A 19,658-nucleotide genomic window follows, 5' to 3' on the forward strand; every position below is an offset into this window, starting at 1 on the left:
GTGCCATGATGGTTTGCTGTCCCATCAACCCTGTCATCTACATTAGGTATTTTCTCTTAATGCTATCCCAGTCCCTATGTTGTCCCGAGAGACTTTGGAAAGAAGCCAAAAGTTGTTGAGCCTTGGATTGTAAAAGGCCATGGGGAACTGAAGATCAGTTGTTGGTTTACATTTTCGCACACAATGAAATTGACTCTGCAACTCCAGAACCCTCCAAGCTGGGCTCTCTCTCATTTTACTTAGTTGTGTTTTCATTTTTGCAGACATATCCCAAGACTGGTCAGACTTTGCTCTTTGGTGGGAACAGAAGCATTGCTGGCTTCTGAAAACCCACTGGACCCTGGACAAATATGGGGTCCAGGCAGATGCAAAGCTTCTCTTCACCCCTCAGCATAAAATGCTGCGCCTTCGCCTGCCGAATTTGAAGATGGTGAGGTTGCGAGTCAGCTTCTCAGCTGTGGTTTTTAAAGCTGTCAGTGATATCTGCAAAATCCTGAGTAAGTACCCAGGAAGGGCCCCTGTGCCCTGTAGACTCTTGTAAAGGAAGACAGGAAAATTATGTGTGCATTCTGCCTACTTCAAGCAATTGGCTAGAGAACATTCACCTATTAGGAAGCACATGCTTAAGCCCTTCTGGGTATTGCAGCCATTTAAGTGTAGTTAAGCCAAGTAGAACATTATTGACATAAATCAGGTGCATCTCCACAAAGCTTAAAACTATTCCAAAAGAGATTTGTAAATAGACAAGATAAACCATTAAGATTGCCCTCCCCATTTATTGATCCAAGCTATACTCAAACATTTTGTACAGTATTTAAGATTAAAAAGAATTGTATTAAATACTTAATCACCATAGAGTTATGTGTCTTTATTGTTTTTGAGATAATGGTGTTCCAAAGTCTTAATTGCTTAATACCTGGCTCAAGTAAATAACTCTGTCCACAAAAATCACTTACGAAGTGATTAAGCAGAAAAGTATACTTAATTGTGAACTTAAATCTAATTATTTACAGATTTGGTATCCTATAATTTAATAGTCATAAAGACAACACTACCCAAACCAATTTTTCTTTATAAAACTCCATAAAGGGAGGGAAACACACCATAAAGGTATTCTCATTTTATAATTTTTGAAAGTATTATAGGCATATTCATTGGTCCCAAAATCAAAAATCAACATTTGAACCCAGAATAGATAATATATAGTGATATATAGTGAGTAATCTATTTTTCCCATTAAGCCATAAACTATTCACTCATTCAGCAAATATTTATTGAGCACCTACTGTGTCCCAGGCATTGTGGTGAGAGCTAGGGATATAGTAGCAATACAGAGCTAAAATCCCTGCCACCTGGAGCTTGCATTCTAGCAGGCAGAGACAGACACTAACCAATAAATGTAAATGTAACAAATTTTAACATATAAATGTAACAAGTTAAAAAAGAATATAAGAGGTTAAAAGGGGATGGATAGTACCCCCAAAAAAAGAGAAAAAGCATCAGCAGGATTGGGAATGCCAGGGTTGGGCAGTGGGGGCTGGTATGGTAGATGAAATAGGGTGAGGGCAGAAACCATTTCCTGAGCATTTCTGCATTCCTCACTCCAGTCACAATGCCTGGCACACAATAACTGTTGAGTGAACAAATGAATGGAACCTTTCATTACAGAATGTAAGTTGCAATCTTGTCCCTGGTGTGCAAATGGCAAGCATGAGGATACCTTGTGTTTTTGATAATATTCTAATGAGGATTTGAAAACAAACTAAATGATTAAATAAAATACTATATTCCACACACCACAGTGGACTGGAAGCACACATCATAGCTGAAACTAAAAACGTAAAGTTTTTTTTTTTTTTTTTTTTTGGAGGTGGAGTCTGGCTCTGTCGCCCAGGCTGGAGTGCAGTGGCCGGATCTCAGCTCACTGCAAGCTCCGCCTCCCAGGGTTATATCATTCTCCTGCCTCAGCCTCCAGAGTAGTTGGGACTACAGGCGCCCGCCACGTTGCCTGGCTAGTTTTTTAATTTTTTTTAGTAGAGACGGGGTTTCAACGTGTTAGCCAGGATGGTCTCGATCTCCTGACCTCGTGATCCGCCCATCTCGGCCTCCCAAAGTGCTGGGATTACAGGCTTGAGCCACCCCGACCGGCCAAGTTTTCAAATAAACAGAAGCAATCAGATGTTCTCTTTTCCTGATTATCTCTTTGTAATAGTTTTAAAGGCTCAACTTGGCATTTCTAATCATTGCATTTTATGTCTTATCAATTGAAGTGAAATCAAACGCAGCAGTTTAGTGGTTTTTCCCTTGAAGAACAGAAAAGACACAAATCTTGACCTTGAAGATAAGGTGTTTCTGTTTCATTGTTTTGCTTTTAGTGCTCACAGTGAAATTTTTTATTCATGACCGGGTTTGTGTATAAATTATGCATTTGGAATGGTCACAGGTGTGTTGCAACCTGACAGTCCTTGGCTACTGGGGAGAGTCAAGTTAAACTGCTAGGTTCAGTCTCAGCACCGAGCAGTATATGAATGAAACGATGACAGAACTTAATGGAATCAGTGCACTTACCTTCAACAAAGCTGCTCAGAGACTAAAAGTCCAAATTAATTGACTTTTACCTGGAATGATAGCCACTAGTGCAGTTAAAGGTTATCAGCAATTCTGATCAGCAATTATAAATATATTTGATTAATGGGGGAAATGGGGATTATCATAGTTTCAGTTCCCAGAAGCAGACCCTGAGATAAGGATTCAAGTACAGATAGTTCATTTGGGAAGTGATGCCAGGAAATACTGTTGGGGACAGGGAAGTAAGACTGAAAAGAGAAGAGTGTCACCAATCAGGTTATACTGCAGCAGCTGGCGACCTCTGGGAGACAGTGTAGACACAGCCTCGGGGTAAGGATGCTTATGCAGCATCCTGGACAGTCACCAAAGGCCGCTCTTGGGGAGCGTTAATTCCCTGAATGTGTAGGCTGTTGCAGTGCAGACCCTGGCAAGCCATCAGAGCAAAGCCTCTGGCAGAAAGACGCATGGTCTAGATTCCACCAGAACCCAGGTGTGCTGAAATGGTGAGGACCAAGAAGAAATGGGCAGGGCATGAGGGCATCGCCACAGGGATGAAATGAGCTGATGGGCAGTGTGTAAAAGAAAGACTTTCAAGATCTGTGGTCTATAAAGAAAAAAGGAAGCAGGACCCTTGTTGGTTGTTTAAAAAACTGGAAAAAGGAAAGGGAGAGGGAGCAACAAAGGCAAGTCTATTAGTTTGTTTTCATGCTGCTGATAAAGACATACCTGAGACTGGGCAATTTACAAAAGAAAGAGGTTTAATGGACTTACATTAAAGTCCCCTCCACATGGCTGGGGAGGCCTCACAATGATGGTGGAAGGCAAGGAGGAGCAAGTCACGTCTTAACATGGATGGCAGCAAGCAAAGAGAGAGCTTGTGCAGGGAAACGCCTTATAAAACCATCAGATCTCATGAGACTTATTCACTATCATGAGAACAGCACAGGAAAGACCTGCCCACATGGTTCAGTTACCTCCCACTGGGCCCCTCCCACAACACATGGGAATTCAAGATGAGATTTGGGTGAAGACACGTCCAAACCATATCAGGAAAAAAGGAGAGAGGGAGGTAAAGTTGGTGGTAAATAGGTAACAAGAATAGCATAATGCTAACTAATAATGACTGAAGCTGGGGAGCACATGAAGGGGACATTATACCATTCCTGTTGTTTTAGATACATTTGAAATATTTTTATAATAATTTTTCTAACTAGAAATTTCACTAGACTTAATCTCCCTCCACTATTTTCTCCCCCTACCTACTTTGGAGGTCTCCGTTCCCCTTTCCCCTTCTATTTCTTCAAAAGGGATGCAGTTTAGTCCCATTTACTTTTCAGAAATTTCCTTAGAAATGATTTCAAATGCACAAAATGACTCTGAGTCTTAGAAGGATTTTTCTTTTTACTTTTTCTTTTTCTTCATTTAAAAAAAATTATTTCTAGATATTAGAAGATCAGAAGAGCTTTCTTTGTTAAAGCCTTCTGGTGACTATTTTAAGAAGAAGAAGAAAAAAGATAAAAATAATAAGGAACCCATAATTGAAGATGTTCTAAACCTGGAGAGTTCTCCAACAGCCTCAGGTTCATCAGGTAAGATTTGTGACAGGTGTTTTGTTGTTTGAACGTACAGTAAAACTCAAGAGAGAAATATACCTCTCCTCCCACGCCCACCAAACAAAGGAGAAATAAAATTGCAGAACTGATGTAATGAGGAAAGGCTATCTAGTCAAGTTTAGAATTGACAGAAATGTGTTTCAGACTTTTTTTCAAGCATGTTTAATAACTCATTATTTGAATTGTATATCTGATGTTGCCAATGAATGCAAAATTTTAGTACCACTGACCACAAATTTGGGATAAAAGAGTGATATTTAGAAAAAAGGTAAGTGGCTGGTCACAGTGCCTCATGCCTGTAATCCCAGCACTTTGGGAGGCTGAGGTGGGTGGATCACTTGAGCTCGGAAGTTTGAGACAAGCCTGGGCAACATGGTGAGATCCCATCTCTATTAAAAATACAATAAATAAATAAATAAATAACCTGGGCATGGTGGTGCATGCTCGTGGTCCTAGCTACTCAGAAGGCTGAGATGGGAGGATTGCTTGAGCCCTGAGGGTGGAAGTTGCAGTGAGTCAAGATTGTGCCACTGCACTCAGCCTGGGTGACAGAGCAAGACCCTCTCCCAAAAAAAGAAAATAAAAGAAAAAAGTTAAATCACTTAAATACACTTCTCTCTTCCTAATTCTATCATTGTGTGATTCTTTCCTGAATTCGATTTTTTTATGGGGTGTGCAAGAGGAGGGCAGGTGAAAATGCTGGAGAAGAAGTATCCTTTTCTTTTTATATCAAAACAATCAAATCTCTAGCTTGCTTGCAAGATTGAGGGCTTTCTTTCTTCCTTTTTTTTTTTTTTTAGAGTCTCGCTCTGTCACCCAAGCTGGAGTGCAGTGGCACAATCTCGGCTCACTGCAGCCTCTGCCTCCTGGGCTCAAGCGATTCTTGTGCCTCAGCCTCCTGAGTAGCTGGAATTACAGTTGTGCACCATCACACTTGAATAATTTTTGTGTTTCTAGTAGAGACAGGGTTTTGCCATGTTGGCCAGGCTAGTCTCAAACTCCTGGCCTCAAGTGATCTGCCTGCCTCAGACTCCCAAAATGCTGGGATTACAGGCATAAGCCACCATACCCGGCCAAGACTGAGGGCTTTCTTGCATAGTATATTCTAATGAAAAGGACAAATTGTACAAATTAGAGCCAGCTGATTTGTAAATCATCAGCCTACTGGATTGTTAAAAGTGGCGAGTCCTGCTGTTTGTTTATGGGGCCATCTGAAACATATTGGGTACGTGCATTCTATGAGGCCTCCAGTTCTCTAATAGTACCAAGACTCCTACTGAAGTAGGAAAACTTTGAATTATTAGAAAAGAGGTGGTCTCCATTAGCCGGGTGTGGTGGCAGGTGCCTGTAACCCCAGCTACTCAGGAGGCTGAGACAGGAGAATCACTTGAACCCAGGAGGTGGAGGTTGCAGTGAGCCGGGATCACACCACAGCACTCCAACCTGGGCGACAGAGTGAGACCCCATCTCAAAAAAAAAAAAAGAAAGAAAGAAAAGAGGTGGTCCCCAACATTTGTCTGTGTTGATTTTTGTAGGCTTTTATATATTTGAGTTCCAAGGCTTTTGAGGAGCTGAATTTACAGATAAGACCATTACCTGTGTATTACTAATCTCTCTACCATCATGATCCATATTATTTCGCGGGGTTTTTTTGGTTTGTTTTTTGAGATGAAGTCTTGCTATGTTGCTCTGTCTGATCTCAAACTCCTAGGCTCAAGCAGCCTTCTGACCTCAGCCTCCCAAGTAGCTAGGATTAGATGTGGGCCACAGTGCCCAGCTTGACTTATATTATTTTAAATGGTGCCAAATTTAAAGTCAAAACTCATTTTAGTGTAAGTAATGTTAATATTTTCCTGAAGATTTCTATCCCTGGATTCTCATACCATAGTTCATACTCCCCTTGCCTTGCAGTAAGTCCTGGTTTATACAGTAAAACCATGACTCCTATATACGACCCCATCAATGGAACACCAGTGTCATCCACCATGACTTGGTTCAGTGACAGCCCTTTGACGGAACAAAATTGCAGCATCCTCGCATTCAGCCAACCCCCCGAGTCTCCGGAAGCACTTGCGGATATGTACCAGCCTCGGTCTCTGGTTGATAAAGCCAAGCTCAATGCAGGGTAAGGACACAGCTCCATTTAGTTCTCCCTGAGCTAGTGCCGACACAGTAAGAGATGGGGTGTCATGTTTCATTTTCAAGTTGGTAGGCCTAGGGATTGTACTTTATTTGCAAAAGTTAGTGCTGATTTTAGCAACAAAGGGGAAAAATTCAGCCTTTGGTCATTTCAGTATACTTAAAGTGTGCCTAAATTTACATGTTTGGGTAACTCAGTAGATTTACTCTCTGTGAATACTAATTCTTTGCCACTACAGATATGCAAAGTATATTTTATGGGATGTAGGGTAGTTAATAAGTGTGTTGGTCCCCATGGGCCAGTGGGGGAGATCCAAGGTGACCCACAAGGCTTACATTGTTTTTTGTAGAATGTCACTCTTTTCTCTCTTTTTTTTTTTTTTTTTTTTTTTTGAGATGGAGTTTTGCTCTTATTGCCCAGGCTGGAGTGCAATGGCGCGATCTCAGCTCACTACAACCTCTGCCCCCCAGGTTCAAGCAATTCTCCTGCCTCAGCTTTCCAAGTAGCTGGGACTACAGGCATGCGCCACTATGCCCGGCTACATTTGTATTTTTTTAGTAGAGATTGGGTTTCTCCATGTTGGTCAGGCTGGTCTCGAACTCCCGACCTCAGGTAATCTGCCCGCCTCAGCCTCCCAAAGTGCTAGGATTACAGGCATGAGCCACCGCGCCCAGCTGTTGCTGTTCTCTTTAAGTATTCTAATGAGCAAGTCCTTGAGTTCTGTTCGAAAATACACCCAAACAATTTCTGAAACTACCATTTCTGTTGTTCCCCATTGCCCACCAGATAAAGTCAAACTTGTCAACAGCATTCAACTCCCTAGAAGATATGGCCCCAGCAGGTGTCTCAGTGTCCTCCCGTGCTCTCATGGCCCCGCGCCGCCCAGGTGCACTCTCACTCTTTCTGTCACTGCCTCACCTCCAGGACCATTCCCCTTTACGGACTGGTCAGTCCCCCCCGCCCAATCACATACTGTCTCCTGCTCAAGTATTACCTTCAAGATCGGCCCCCTCCTTGTAGCTCTGTCCTGACACTTTGCTCACTCCAACATCACATCATCCCTTTGTTATGAGGCTTGGTCTCCCCCAACAGACTGTCAGCTCCTTCAGGATGGTGATTTCATGTTGGTCATCCTCTTTCCCCAGTTTTTATTTCTCAACTCCAGACCTCTACTGTGTATTGTACAGGAACTCCTAGCCACATGTGGATGTCTAAATGTGGACTGGATTTTAAATTAATTAAAATTAAAATGTGGCACTAACAGCCACATTCAGCTGGGACCGATGCATCAGACAGCACAGATATGAATATTTCCCACATTGCAGAAAGTTCTAGACAGTAATACAGAGCTGGCATTGGGGTGAACCATCTGGTAAAAGGAGAAGTGGTGTGGGCAGTCAGGACATATGGATTCTCAAGCTGGCCCCATCCCCAGGCCTGTGAACTTTTTTGTTTGTTTGTTTGTTTTTTGTTTTTTTGAGACAGAGTCTCACTCTGTCACCTAGCCTGGAGTGCAATGGCATGATCTCAGCTCACTGCAGCCTCCACCTTCCAGGTTCAAGCAATTCTCCTGCCTGCCTCAGCCTCCCAAGTAGCTGAGACTACAGGCATGTGCCACAACGCCTGGCTAATTTTTGCATTTTCAGTAGAGACGGGATTTCACCATGTTGCCCAGGCTGGTCTCAAACTCTTGACCTCAGGTGATTCGCCCACCTCGGCCTCCCAAAGTGCTGGAATTACAGGTATGAGCCCCTGCACCCAGCTGAGGCCTGTGACCTTTAAGGATGATCTAATGTCACTCAGACTAAATCTCTTTGTCTAGAAAGATGAGGTAGTAAGAACTGCCCCAGCCCCTTCATTGGATTACTTTAGAGTATCCATGAGAAAAAAAATCTATAAAGCACTTTGAAAACTATAAGACAAAATGCTGGCTGGGCGCGGTGGCTCAAGCCTATAATCCCAGCACTTTGGGAGCCTGAGGCGGGCGGATCATGAGGTCACGAGATCGAGACCAACCTGGCTGACATGGTGAAACCCCGTCTCTACTAAAAAATACAAAAACACTAGCCGGGCGAGGTATCGGGCGCCTGTAGTCCCAGCTACTCGGGAGGCTGAGGCAGGAGAATGGCGTGAACCCGGGAGGCGGAGCTTACAGTGAGCTGAGATCCGGCCACTGCACTCCAGCCTGGGTGACAAAGTGAGACTCTGTCTCAAAAAAAAAAAAAAAAAGACAAAATGCAAATACAAGCTATTATTACGTGCTTACTGATTTTTGGTTATACAGGTTGAGTATCCCTTATCCAAAATGCTTGAGACTAGAAGTGTTTTGGATTTCAGAATTTATTTTTTACATTTTTTAAAGTTTGGGGATATTTGCATTATACTCACCAGTTGAGCATACCTAATCCAAAATCCTGAAATTCAAAATGCTTCAGCAAGGCCAGGCACAGTGGCCCACACCTATAATCCCAGCACTTTTGGGAGGCCAAGGCAGGCAAATCACCTGAGGTCAGGAGTTCGAGACTAGCCTGGCCAACATGGTGAAACCCCCTCTCTACTGAAAATACAAAACTTAGCTGGGCATGGTGGCAGGCATCTGTAGTCCCAGCTACTCGTGAGGCTGAGGCAAGAGAATCGCTTGAACCCGGGAGGCAGAGGCTGCAGTGAGCCGAGATTGCACCACTGCACTCCAGCCTAGGCGACAGAGCAAGACTCTGGCTCAAAAACAAAACAAAACAAAAATGCTTCAGTGAGCATTTCCTTTGAGCATCTCCTTTGAGAAACTGTCAGATTTTGGAGCATTTCAGATTTTCAAATTAGGGATACTCAGTCTGTATTACATACCCTGATTTTGTTCAAGGATATATATATATGTAGAATATAATATATGACATAATAATATAATGGATATATATGTAAAATTGATTGGCTTCTAAAACTCATGCTGTCGTTTTCTAGTTGGCTAGACTCCTCGCGCTCCCTTATGGAACAAGGCATCCAAGAGGATGAGCAGCTGCTGTTACGATTTAAATACTACTCTTTCTTCGACTTGAATCCTAAAGTAAGCAACTTTTTCTCTTTTGTCTTTCTCTTTTTAATATGAATGCATGGAAGTATAAAATTGAGGTGTTTGGTTATGAAAATGAGGATGAATTTATTTGTGTGATCGCCTGTTTAGCCCTGCAGGGTGAGACTGATACATGGACCCTGGTCTCTGAATTTTTATCCTTTGGTTTCTACTGGGCACAGCAAGCTGCTACGGAGTTAGCCGGAGTCTCTGGGGATCTTTGCACCTAGCGTGGCATGCACTGCCCCCTCCATTCACAGGAATGGTCAAACAAGATGAGAGCGACTCACAGAGCTGGAGTTCTTTTTTTTTTAATTGAGACAGAGTCTTGCTCTGTCACCCAGGTTGGAGTGCAGTGGCACGATCTCGGCTCACTGCAACCTCCACCTCCCGGGTTCAAGCAATTATTTTGCCTCAGCCTCCCAAGTAGCTGGAACTACAGGCTCATGCAACCACACCCAGCTAATTTTTGTATTTTTAGTAAAGATGGGGTTTCACTATATTGGCCAGGTTGGTCTCGAACTCCTGACCACACGATCCTCCTGCCTCGGCCTCCCAAAGTGCTGGGATTACAGGCATGAGCCACTGCATCCGGCCAGAGTTCTTAATGCTGAGGAAGGAAAGGAGTTGTCAGAGGTCAGGGTTAAAGGCAGGTTCCCATGAACAAGCTGGGATCACATGATGGTGCACACAGGACTGCACTCCCGTGCTTGCTTACTCTTTGGAATTGAGGAAAAGGGATCATCTATGTAATCCCTTTTTCTTACCTGGTCACCCAGCTGGTCGCCAATTCCATTTTCACTGCACATCTCCCCCTGGAGGCTATTAGAATAACTAATGAGGAGTGAGATAAGTTCTTTGAACTTCTGCCTCGTCCTTGCTCCTGATGAGCCCGCTTGCAGAGCTGAGAGTCAGCGGTACAATGGCCCAGTGTCGACGATATGAACTGGATGACTGGTCCTCTGAGTGCGCAGGGTCCCCATGTCACAGCTCCCATCACTGTTTTGTGCTTGTTGCTCTTTTCCATTCACTGCCAGACACTTGGAGGAGCTTGCCTCGGTCAGCCTTTCTGTACAGACCCTTTCTCATCTACAGCAGCGTTTCCACCTCTCGTAAGAGGCTCTGTCTTCTCCTTCATCCTGACTTTAGGTCTGGTCTGCAAAGGCTCACCTCAGCTTCCACTGGTTCCCCGGCTGGCATCTTCAAAACAAACCTTGTTCCTTGTCATTTCTAAGGAGAAGTTCCTGCTCAGTCCTTGATTTTTATCCCGTGGACCAAGCTTGTGTCTGTAATGCATAAGTGAATCATGACAAAAGCGCAAATTTTGGCTTTCCTTCGATAAAATCTTCAGGAGAAATTACTGTACTGCTTCTTCTACACAATTGGCTTAGCTTTTTTTTAAGTGTACTGTGAATTATGCAACTGTCCAGGTTTTTTTGTTTTTGTTTTTGTTTTTGCATTGTCTGCTAAAACCAAGTCCATACTTTTACGTGATTTTATTTTTAAGCCTCATTCACAACTCAACTTTAGTGTTTCCTTGCTTAACTCTTAATTTAAGCTATCCTGTTGTATGCCATCTGTTCTAATAAGCTACCTTACATTTTTTTCTGAAAATAGGTAATACATAAATAAAATATGCCCATGCATTTTCCAATTACTAAGTCAGTAATTTGGTCCTGTCTTATCTATTCAAATCTGTGCCCCATCTGTTGTTTGTTTATGTGTTTATTTATTGAGCAACTACTGTAGGCCAAGAACTAAGCTGGGTACTGAGAACTCAAAACTGTTGTATATTAAAATGATGTTTTCAAATTAATAAGATAAAACACATAGGACTACAAAATGAAACAGTTATATTAAACTGCAGTGGCCAAACCCTTTTTGAAAATGTATATAGTAACATATTTTTAGTTAATTGAATAAAGAAGATCTGGTGGTAGTTCTTAAAACTACCATAATTTCAAAGTAGTGATGTGGGTGAGCATTGCTTGAAGACAGAAGCAACAACTGGCATACAGAAGGAAAAAAAAATCTTGATTCTGGTGGTCACAGAGTGACAAGTCCTCTGCAATGCTGTGGTTTATGGCTCGCGCTCATCCTGAGAGGAAATGCTACATTTCCATTAGAAGTCGGTGCAATTGGAGACGTTGTGTTTCCTCATACGAGCTTGTGGACCACTGGTAATCAAACTTCCAAGTCCAAGAACCCCAGAATCAGAACCCCGGCTCTGAGGCCACATTCAGGTTCCATTCTTTCCAGAAAGGAGCTTTTCTCTACTCTTGGTCACATGGGCCTTTGCCTTCTCTGAGCCACAGCTGAATACCGTAAATTTCAGTACTCATGCCATGTCTGTGGATTTTTTTCTACAAATAGACAACCAAGTCCTCGGAGACAGAGACCGCATCTGGTACTTTCTTTGCCCCTCACCCCACATGCTGTGAGTCAGGTTTTCCCAGTTCAGGTACCTGATCGATGATAGGATCACTCAGCCCACGGACTCATAGGGTCCTTGGGGACCCTTCCAGTAGTTTCTTTGCCAAGAGACTCCCCCATTCAATCCCCTGCCTCAGAACTAAGCTTGAGCTAAAAAGAATGCAGCTGAGTCATCTGCCCCCTGAAAAACTGTCGGGAACATGTAAGTGACTTCACAGTCAAATAAGCCAGATAATGGCAGACTATTAGCATAAATGTAGAGGAGCAGGGTTAAATATGTATTTGTCTAAAAAGTGGAAGAAATCAAACGAATTATACTTCAGAAGGGGACAAGGACACGAAGCTGAGGGTCACAAGGGCTGTTGTCTCTGGCTCTTTGGCCTCTAGCCTCTGCTTGCTTAATTGGTGAGGAGCTCCCTCTTCATAGCCTAAAAAGTGAAACCTATTTGAATCTAACAGCCACACAGAAACTGTCAACCCAAAGGTGACAGGAAGACTCAGGAGAGCAGGACATGGTTTTGGGGGACCCTGTGATCCTCAACCACTTTAGTACTTACGGCGATATTCCCTTCCCCATCTCTTACAATTATGAGTACTATAGATAAAATCAAGTTTAAGACTCCTACTGTGTGCTGCATAAATATAGGGGGATATAGAAATTTAAGATGTAATTCGGGTTCTTGTGGCAGCTATAATCAAATCTAAGAAAAGGAAAGAGCACCCATGAAGCCCCTGCAAATTTACAAGGCACCCTACAAGTAGGAACTAAAATCTACAGTGAGGACTAGGGAGCTTCTCTGGCTTTCAGAGAGATTCGTAGTGGCCACAGGTCCTTAGTAACAGGTGCTGATTAAAATCTCAGATATATAAAATGCTAGAATTCAACATTTCAAAAATAATAGACTCACCGGGAGCAGGGGCTTATGCCTGTAATCACAGTACTTTGGGAGGCCAAGGTGGGTGCATCACCTGAGGTTAGAAGTTCGAGACCAGCCTGGCCAACATGGTGAAACCCCATCTCTACTAAAAATACAAAAAATAGCCAGGCATGGTGGCATGTGCCTGTAATCCCAGCTACTTGGGAGACCAAGGCAGGAGAATCACTTGAACCCGGGAGGCAGAGGTTGCAGTGAGCCGAGATCACGCCATTGTACTACATACAGCCTGCGCAACGAGAGCAAAACTCTGTCTCCCAAAATAAATAAATAAAATAATAACAATAATAATAATAGACTCAAAAAATGAAAAATCCAGAAAAGAAAAGAGTGGTACATTTTAATAAAAAAATGAAAATTTTATACCTGGCCAAAAAAGAAAAAAAAAAAACTATAACAAAGTGAAAGTCTTTACAACACATGCTACAAACAACAGACGAATTTCTCTAATATGTAAAGAGCTCCTAAAAATCAATAATAAGAAGACCAACAACCCAGTAGACTAATGAGCAAAGGATGTAAATATATAGTTCATAGCAAAGGAACTATAATGCTTTATAGTGGCAAAGATCAAAAAGTTTCACATACTTTCTTGGCAAGAGTGTCAGGAAATGTGCTCTCTCATAGAATGCTTGTAGGTCAAAGTAGAAATTAGTCTATGGAGTGCAATTTGGCAGTATCAGAATTACAGTTCTACATAGCTTTGATTCAGCAAATCCACTCCTAGGTATTTATAGCACAGCTAGACTCACACATGCAAACTGATATGTGGGTATACAAGGGCGGTTATTATATTGTTTTAGGAAAAGATTGGAAACCACCTAAATGTCCATAGCTAGAGAATTGGTTAAATACATTATGATACATTCATACCATATTGTTTTTAAAAAGAATGAATCAGTTCTTTTTTGATGTGAAACAGACTCCAGGTGTATTATTAAAAGATGCAAAACAGCCCATAGAGAAGCTGCCATTTCTGGGGGACAAGGTAGAGAGGGGGACTCACTTTTTATTGAACACTATTTTGTCCCTTTCAAATTCATTCATAATGAATTCGTGTATCATATACTCTTTTGCCCCTTTTTAAATGTGTTCAAAATTTGTGAATTAAAAAAACACACATTTTAGAACTCTGATAGTTTATAGTATTTTAGTGTTCAGTACAGGAAAAGCACATCTGTTTTAATAAGAGGCCTGGAGGATACTGAAAGCTGCTCCTGGGCCAATAGACAATCTTAAGTAATTAGATCTAAATAGTAACCCCTTCTTAAGAAAGAGCAGGAAAACTATGACAAGTAGGTTTTATTATTTGCTCTTCTTGTTGGTTGTTGGAATGACGGACAAGGGTGGAGGGTTTACTGAACTGACTAGACCAGGAGAAACAGGGATTCAAGGAGTGGAGAGGTGGCAGAACCCATGTGGTTCCAGCTTGGGGTTTCTATTTTCTGTTTTTTTTGTTTTGTTTTGTTTTGTTTTGTTTTTTGAGACACAGTTTCACTCTGTCACCCAGGCTGGGGTGCAGTGGCACAATCTCGGCTCACTGCAACCTCTGCCTCCCAGGTTCAAGCGATTCTCCTGCCTCAGCCTCCCGAGTAGCTGGGACTGCAGGCATGCACCACCACACCCGGCTAATTTTTGCATTTTTAGTAGAGATGGGGTTTCACCATGTTGGCCAGGCTGGTCTCGAATTCCTGACCTCAAGAGATCCTCCCGCCTTGGCCTCCCAAAGTGCTGGGATTACAGTCATGAGCCACCATGCCCGCTCTATTTTCAATTAAGCAAAAAAAAGGGCCAAGGAGAGGGTATGAGTAGCCAACCCCACCAAGGAAAAAAATTTGTTTCTAAGTCACTGGAGAACCCACTGAAAGAGTTCTCGGGGCGGGAGTGTCGGGGGGAAGTCCTATAGGATGCCTGTTAATGACCTGTGAAAGATCTGGAACCTTGTGATGCAGCATCATCTGCATCACAGACAGAGAAATGGGAACAGGCTTCCAGAGAGCAAACTCCAGAGCTTTGCTGGATGCGTCAGAGAAATCCTGTTACTTGGCAAGAGACAGAGCTCATCCTGTAGCTGGTTAAGACATCCCGGACCCTGTTTTTCTGTAAATGTAGATAACTTTTATGTAATTCATGTTCTTTCAAAGAATTGTTTTATTTGGCTTGTAGAGAGGTATTAGGATGTTCAGGTATGGAAGATTTTATTAATTTTTTAAATTTTTTTTTCACTGCATTGAGAGAAGCCTTATTGAGTAACTTAACTTCCCACTGAGACTCCTACAGCATTAGCATTATAAACACTGGGACTGAGTGACTGACAGACAGACAGCTAGATATGACAGTATGTCAATTCCATTCAGATTTTAGTGGCTCCACCTGCTATTTAGATTCCATCTGTAAACTGAATTATAGCAGGGGTCTTTTGGGGAGAGATTGGCTGCATGGGTTTTTTGGTATGTGGTTTTTTAGTTGTTATGTCTTGATTGCACTATAATTTACATGCCATAAATTCACCCATTAAGTATACGCTACAATGATTTTTGATCAGTTTATACGGGTGTGTAACCTTCACCCCAATCCAATTTTAAAACCACTTCTGGCTGGGTGTGGTGGCTCACGCCTATAATCCCGGCACTTTGGGAGGCCAAGGCAGGCAGATCACCTGAGGTCAGGAGTTCAAAACCAGCTTGGCCAACATAGCAAAACCCCGTCTCTACTAAAAGTACAAAAAATTAGCCAGGTGTGGTGGGCAGTCGCCTATAGTCCTAGCTGCTTAGGAGGCTGAGGCAGGAGAATCACTTGAACCCGGGCAGTGGAGGTTGCAGTGAGCCGAGATCACACCACTGCCCTCCAGCCTGGGCGACAGAGCAAGACTCCGTCTCAAATAAAAATAAATTAACTAATTAATTAATTAATTAAAATAAAATGAAACACCTCTTCCCCAGAACCATTTTTGGTCAGTCCCTGGCCTCAGCCTCAGCCCCAGATGACCACTGGTCTGCTTTGTGTCTTGAATTTTGCCTTTTCTAGAAATTTCATACAGATGGCCTCATACCACATGCAATCTTATGTCTGGATTCCTGCACGAGGCATCATGTCTTTGTGCTGTATATGTTGTTGTGTGCGTTCATAGTGCATTCCTTTTTATTGCTGAGTGGTAGCCCGTTGTATGAATGGTACCACATTTTGTTTATTTGTTCACTAGCTGAGCGACATTGGACTGTTTACAGCTTGGGGCTATTACGAATAAGGCTGCCATGAATATTCTCATGTATGTTTTGTTTTCATTCGTTTTTGGAAGATTCTGCACCAGCTCCTCAGGTGTTCCGTGACACCTGGCAAAGTTCATAAAACATGACAGACTTTAAGATTTTTACCATTGAAGTGCCCTAAATCCCACACACTTGGTTCTGCATTTGTCTTCCTTTCCCTGAAGCCTTAGAAGTGCTGAGAAGGGCTGGGCGTGGTGGTTCACGCCTGTAATCCCAGCACTTTGGGAGGCCGAGGCGGGCGGATCACCTGAGGTCAGGAGTTCAAGACCAGCCTGGCCAAAGAGTGAAACTCTATTTCTACTAAAAATACAAAAAAATGAGCCGAATGTGGTGGGGCCCATCTGCAATCCCAGCTACTCGGGAGGCTAAAGCATAAGAATCACTTGAACCCACGAGGCGGAGGTTGCAGTAAGCCAAGATCGCGCCACTGCACTCCAGTCTAGGTGACAGAGCAAGACTCTGTCTTTAAAAAAAAAAAAAAAAAGTGCTGAGAAGGAGCATGCCTGTGCAACAGGTCATGTTTCCCCTTTATCTGATAGCAACACTGTTGGCTGGTTTTGGCTTACCTTAGATTTTTACATTGCTTATCACCCTTTTTCTTAGTATGCATAAGGTTAATACGAAAGGAAAAACAAACCAATGCTAATCAACTCATGATAAATCTGCTTAGGTACTCAGAGTATCTTTCTAGTCCTCTTCCATGTTTTCTTCAACGTTAGTATTTTTTTCCAAAGGATAGGTTAGGTTGGTGCAAAATTAATTGCGGTTTTTGCCATTACTTTCAATGGCAAAAACCGCAATTAATTTTGTACCAACCTCATATTAAAATGTATATTCACGGTAAAAAAAAAAAAAAAAAAAAGGGGGGGCCTTTTTTTTAATGGGTATACAGTTTCAGTTGTGCAAGATGAAAAGCCTTCTATAGATGGTGATGATGGTTGCACAACAGTGTGAATATGCTTAATGCCACTGAACTGTATACTTAAAAATGGTTAAGATCAGGCCTGGCATGGTGGCTCACACCTATAATTCCAGCACATTGGGAGGCCAACATGTAAGGAAGGCTTGTGGCCAGGAGTTCAACATCAACCTGGACAACATAGTGAGACCCTGTCTCTACAAAAAAAAAAGAAAAGAAAAAATTAGCCAAGTGTGGTGGCTCACACCTGTAGTCCCAACTGCTGGGGAGGCTGAAGCAGGAGTATTGCTGGAGCCCAGGAGTTCAAGGCTGCAGTGAGCTCTGATTGCACCACTGCATTACACCCTGCATGACAGAGTGAGACCCTGCCTCTAAAAAACAGGGGGGGATGGTTAAGATGGTAAATATTATGTTTCATATATTTTACTACAATTAAATTATTTTTTAAAACTCAAACATAGGGTGGGCACAGTGGCTCATGCCTGTAATCCCAGCACTTTGGGAGGCCGAGGCGGGTGAATCACCTGACATTGGGAGTTTGAGACGAGCCTTGCCAGCATGGTGAAATCCTGTCCCTACTAAAAATACAAAAAAAAAAAAATTAGCAGAGCATGGTGGCGGGCACCTGTAATCCCCGCTACTCAGGAAGCTGAGGCAGGAGAATCACTTGAACCTGGGAGGCAGAGGTTGCAGTGAGCGGAGATTGTGCCATGGCACTCCAGCCTGGGCAACAGAGTGAGACTCTATCTCAAAAATAAATAAACAAACAAACATAATAAGAAAGAAATTAGAGTAAAATCAAAAATAAATAAACAAACAAACAAAATAAGAAAGAAATTATTTAGAGTAAAAATGGAAAACAGTTCTGTACCATGACCATTCTCCTAAGAGGCAGCCACAGTTAACAACTTCATGACCAACCATCCTTGCAGACTTTTGTAGACATGTTTACAAACATATTTTTGAATAGATTTTCAAGACTTTGTGTTCCCTAGATAAGTAGGATCACTTGTTTGCTCTGTAGCTTGTTTCTTGTTTCTTCATAACATATCATGGCTATCTTTTACGTCAGTATAAATAAGTCGGACTCACTTTTTTTAACCAATGAAAAATAATCAAAGGAAAGGCTAAACTGTAGTTTATCAGGACTTAAATGTGCTGAACATTCTTGTAGAAGTATCTCACAAGTGCTTACATTTCTTTGGAACAGTAACACTGGATGTGCTTATCAAAGGGCAAAATGATACTAAAAGCTTTATATCACCAAATTACCTTTCTACTAGCAGCATCTGTGAAAGGGCTGATATCCCCATATCCTCACCAACATCAAACATTACCAGTATTTGTAATGTAGGTAGATGTGATAGGAAAATGGAAATTAGGTCATCTTGCTTTAGTTCGAATTCTCTAGTAATTAGTGAGATTGAGCATCTTTTCCAATGTTTTTATGGCCATTTTGCTTTCTTCTGTGAATTGCCTGTTTATATATTTGCCACAAACTCTATTGAATTATTTATACTTTTCATATGATTTATAGGAGTACTTTGTATATGATGGACATCATTTTTTATATTTATTACAAATTTTTAAAATTATTCAAATATTTCAAATATTTTTTTCAATCTCTATCCTACATTTTATACATTTATAACCTTCTTTAGGATTTTTTTACCATTAAAAATGTTTAATTTTAGGTTGTCAGGGCAGCCTTTGCATCATAACTTTTAGGCCTCTTGTCTTGCTTGGAATAGACTTCCCCATTTAAAGATTACAGAAGGTATTCCCTCATGTGTCCATCTAATAATAGTCATGGTTTTTCTGTTTAGCTGTTTTATAATAGCTTTTTGAGATGCAATTTACATGCCACACATTTACCTGTTTGATATGTACAATTCAGTGGTTTTTAGTATATTCACAGAGTTGTGCAACCGTTAACCACCATCTAATTTCAGAACATTTTCATCACCTCAGTAAGAAACTCTATACCCAGTGGCAATCACTCCCCAGTTCTCTCCTACCCTCCCAGCCCTGGGCAATCATCAGTCTATTTTCTATCTCTGTGGATTTGCCTATTCTGGAAACCTCCTATAAGTGGAATTACACAAAATGTGGTACTTTATGAATAATTTTTTTCACTTAGCATAGTATTTTCGGAATTCATTCATTCATTCCTATTATAGTATGTATTATATTTTATGTCTTTTTAACGCTAATATTTCCTTGTTTATGTATACTACATTCATTCATCAATCAGTGAACATTTGGATTGTTTTCACTGTTTGACTGTTATGGATAATACTGCCATGAACATTCATGTATTCGTTTGGAATTTTTTCTTTGATTTTTTATTGTAAAATATACATAATATTTACCATTTTAACCATTTTTAGATGCACAATTTAGTAGCATTAAGGATATTCACAGTGTTGTGAAACTATCACCACTATCTATTTTCTCTCTCTCTCTTTTTTTTTTTTTTTTCCTGAGCTAGAGTCTCTCTCTGTCACCCAGGCTGTGATCATAGCTCCCTGCACCCTCAAACTCCTAGGCTCAAGCAATCCTCCAACCTCAGCCTCCTGAGTAGCTGGAACAGGTGCATGCCACCATGCCTGGATAATTTATTTTATTTTATTTTTTGTAGAAACAGCAGAGACTCATCATGTTGCCTAGGGTGATCTTGAATTCCTGGCCTCAAGCAATCCTCCTGCCTCAAC

At 41.7% G+C, this 19,658-nt stretch overlaps 1 protein-coding gene across 11 annotated transcripts in view; it reads left to right on the top strand.

Moving 5' to 3' along the window:
- The window catches only part of FERMT1 (FERM domain containing kindlin 1), a 55,556-nt gene that overhangs the window by 7,888 nt on the left and 28,010 nt on the right, over positions 1-19,658 (top strand). For all 11 annotated transcript variants that reach the window (XM_077951255.1, XM_077951254.1, XM_077951250.1 and 8 more), the window contains 4 exons: positions 264-497; positions 4,011-4,157; positions 6,093-6,306; positions 9,280-9,382. In XM_077951255.1, the coding sequence (XP_077807381.1) occupies positions 264-497; positions 4,011-4,157; positions 6,093-6,306; positions 9,280-9,382 (698 nt within the window). The remainder of the gene's footprint in view (positions 1-263; positions 498-4,010; positions 4,158-6,092; positions 6,307-9,279; positions 9,383-19,658) is intronic.

Source organism: Macaca mulatta, chromosome 10, assembly GCF_049350105.2.
Source record: "Macaca mulatta isolate MMU2019108-1 chromosome 10, T2T-MMU8v2.0, whole genome shotgun sequence".
Classification (NCBI taxonomy): domain Eukaryota; kingdom Metazoa; phylum Chordata; class Mammalia; order Primates; family Cercopithecidae; genus Macaca; species Macaca mulatta.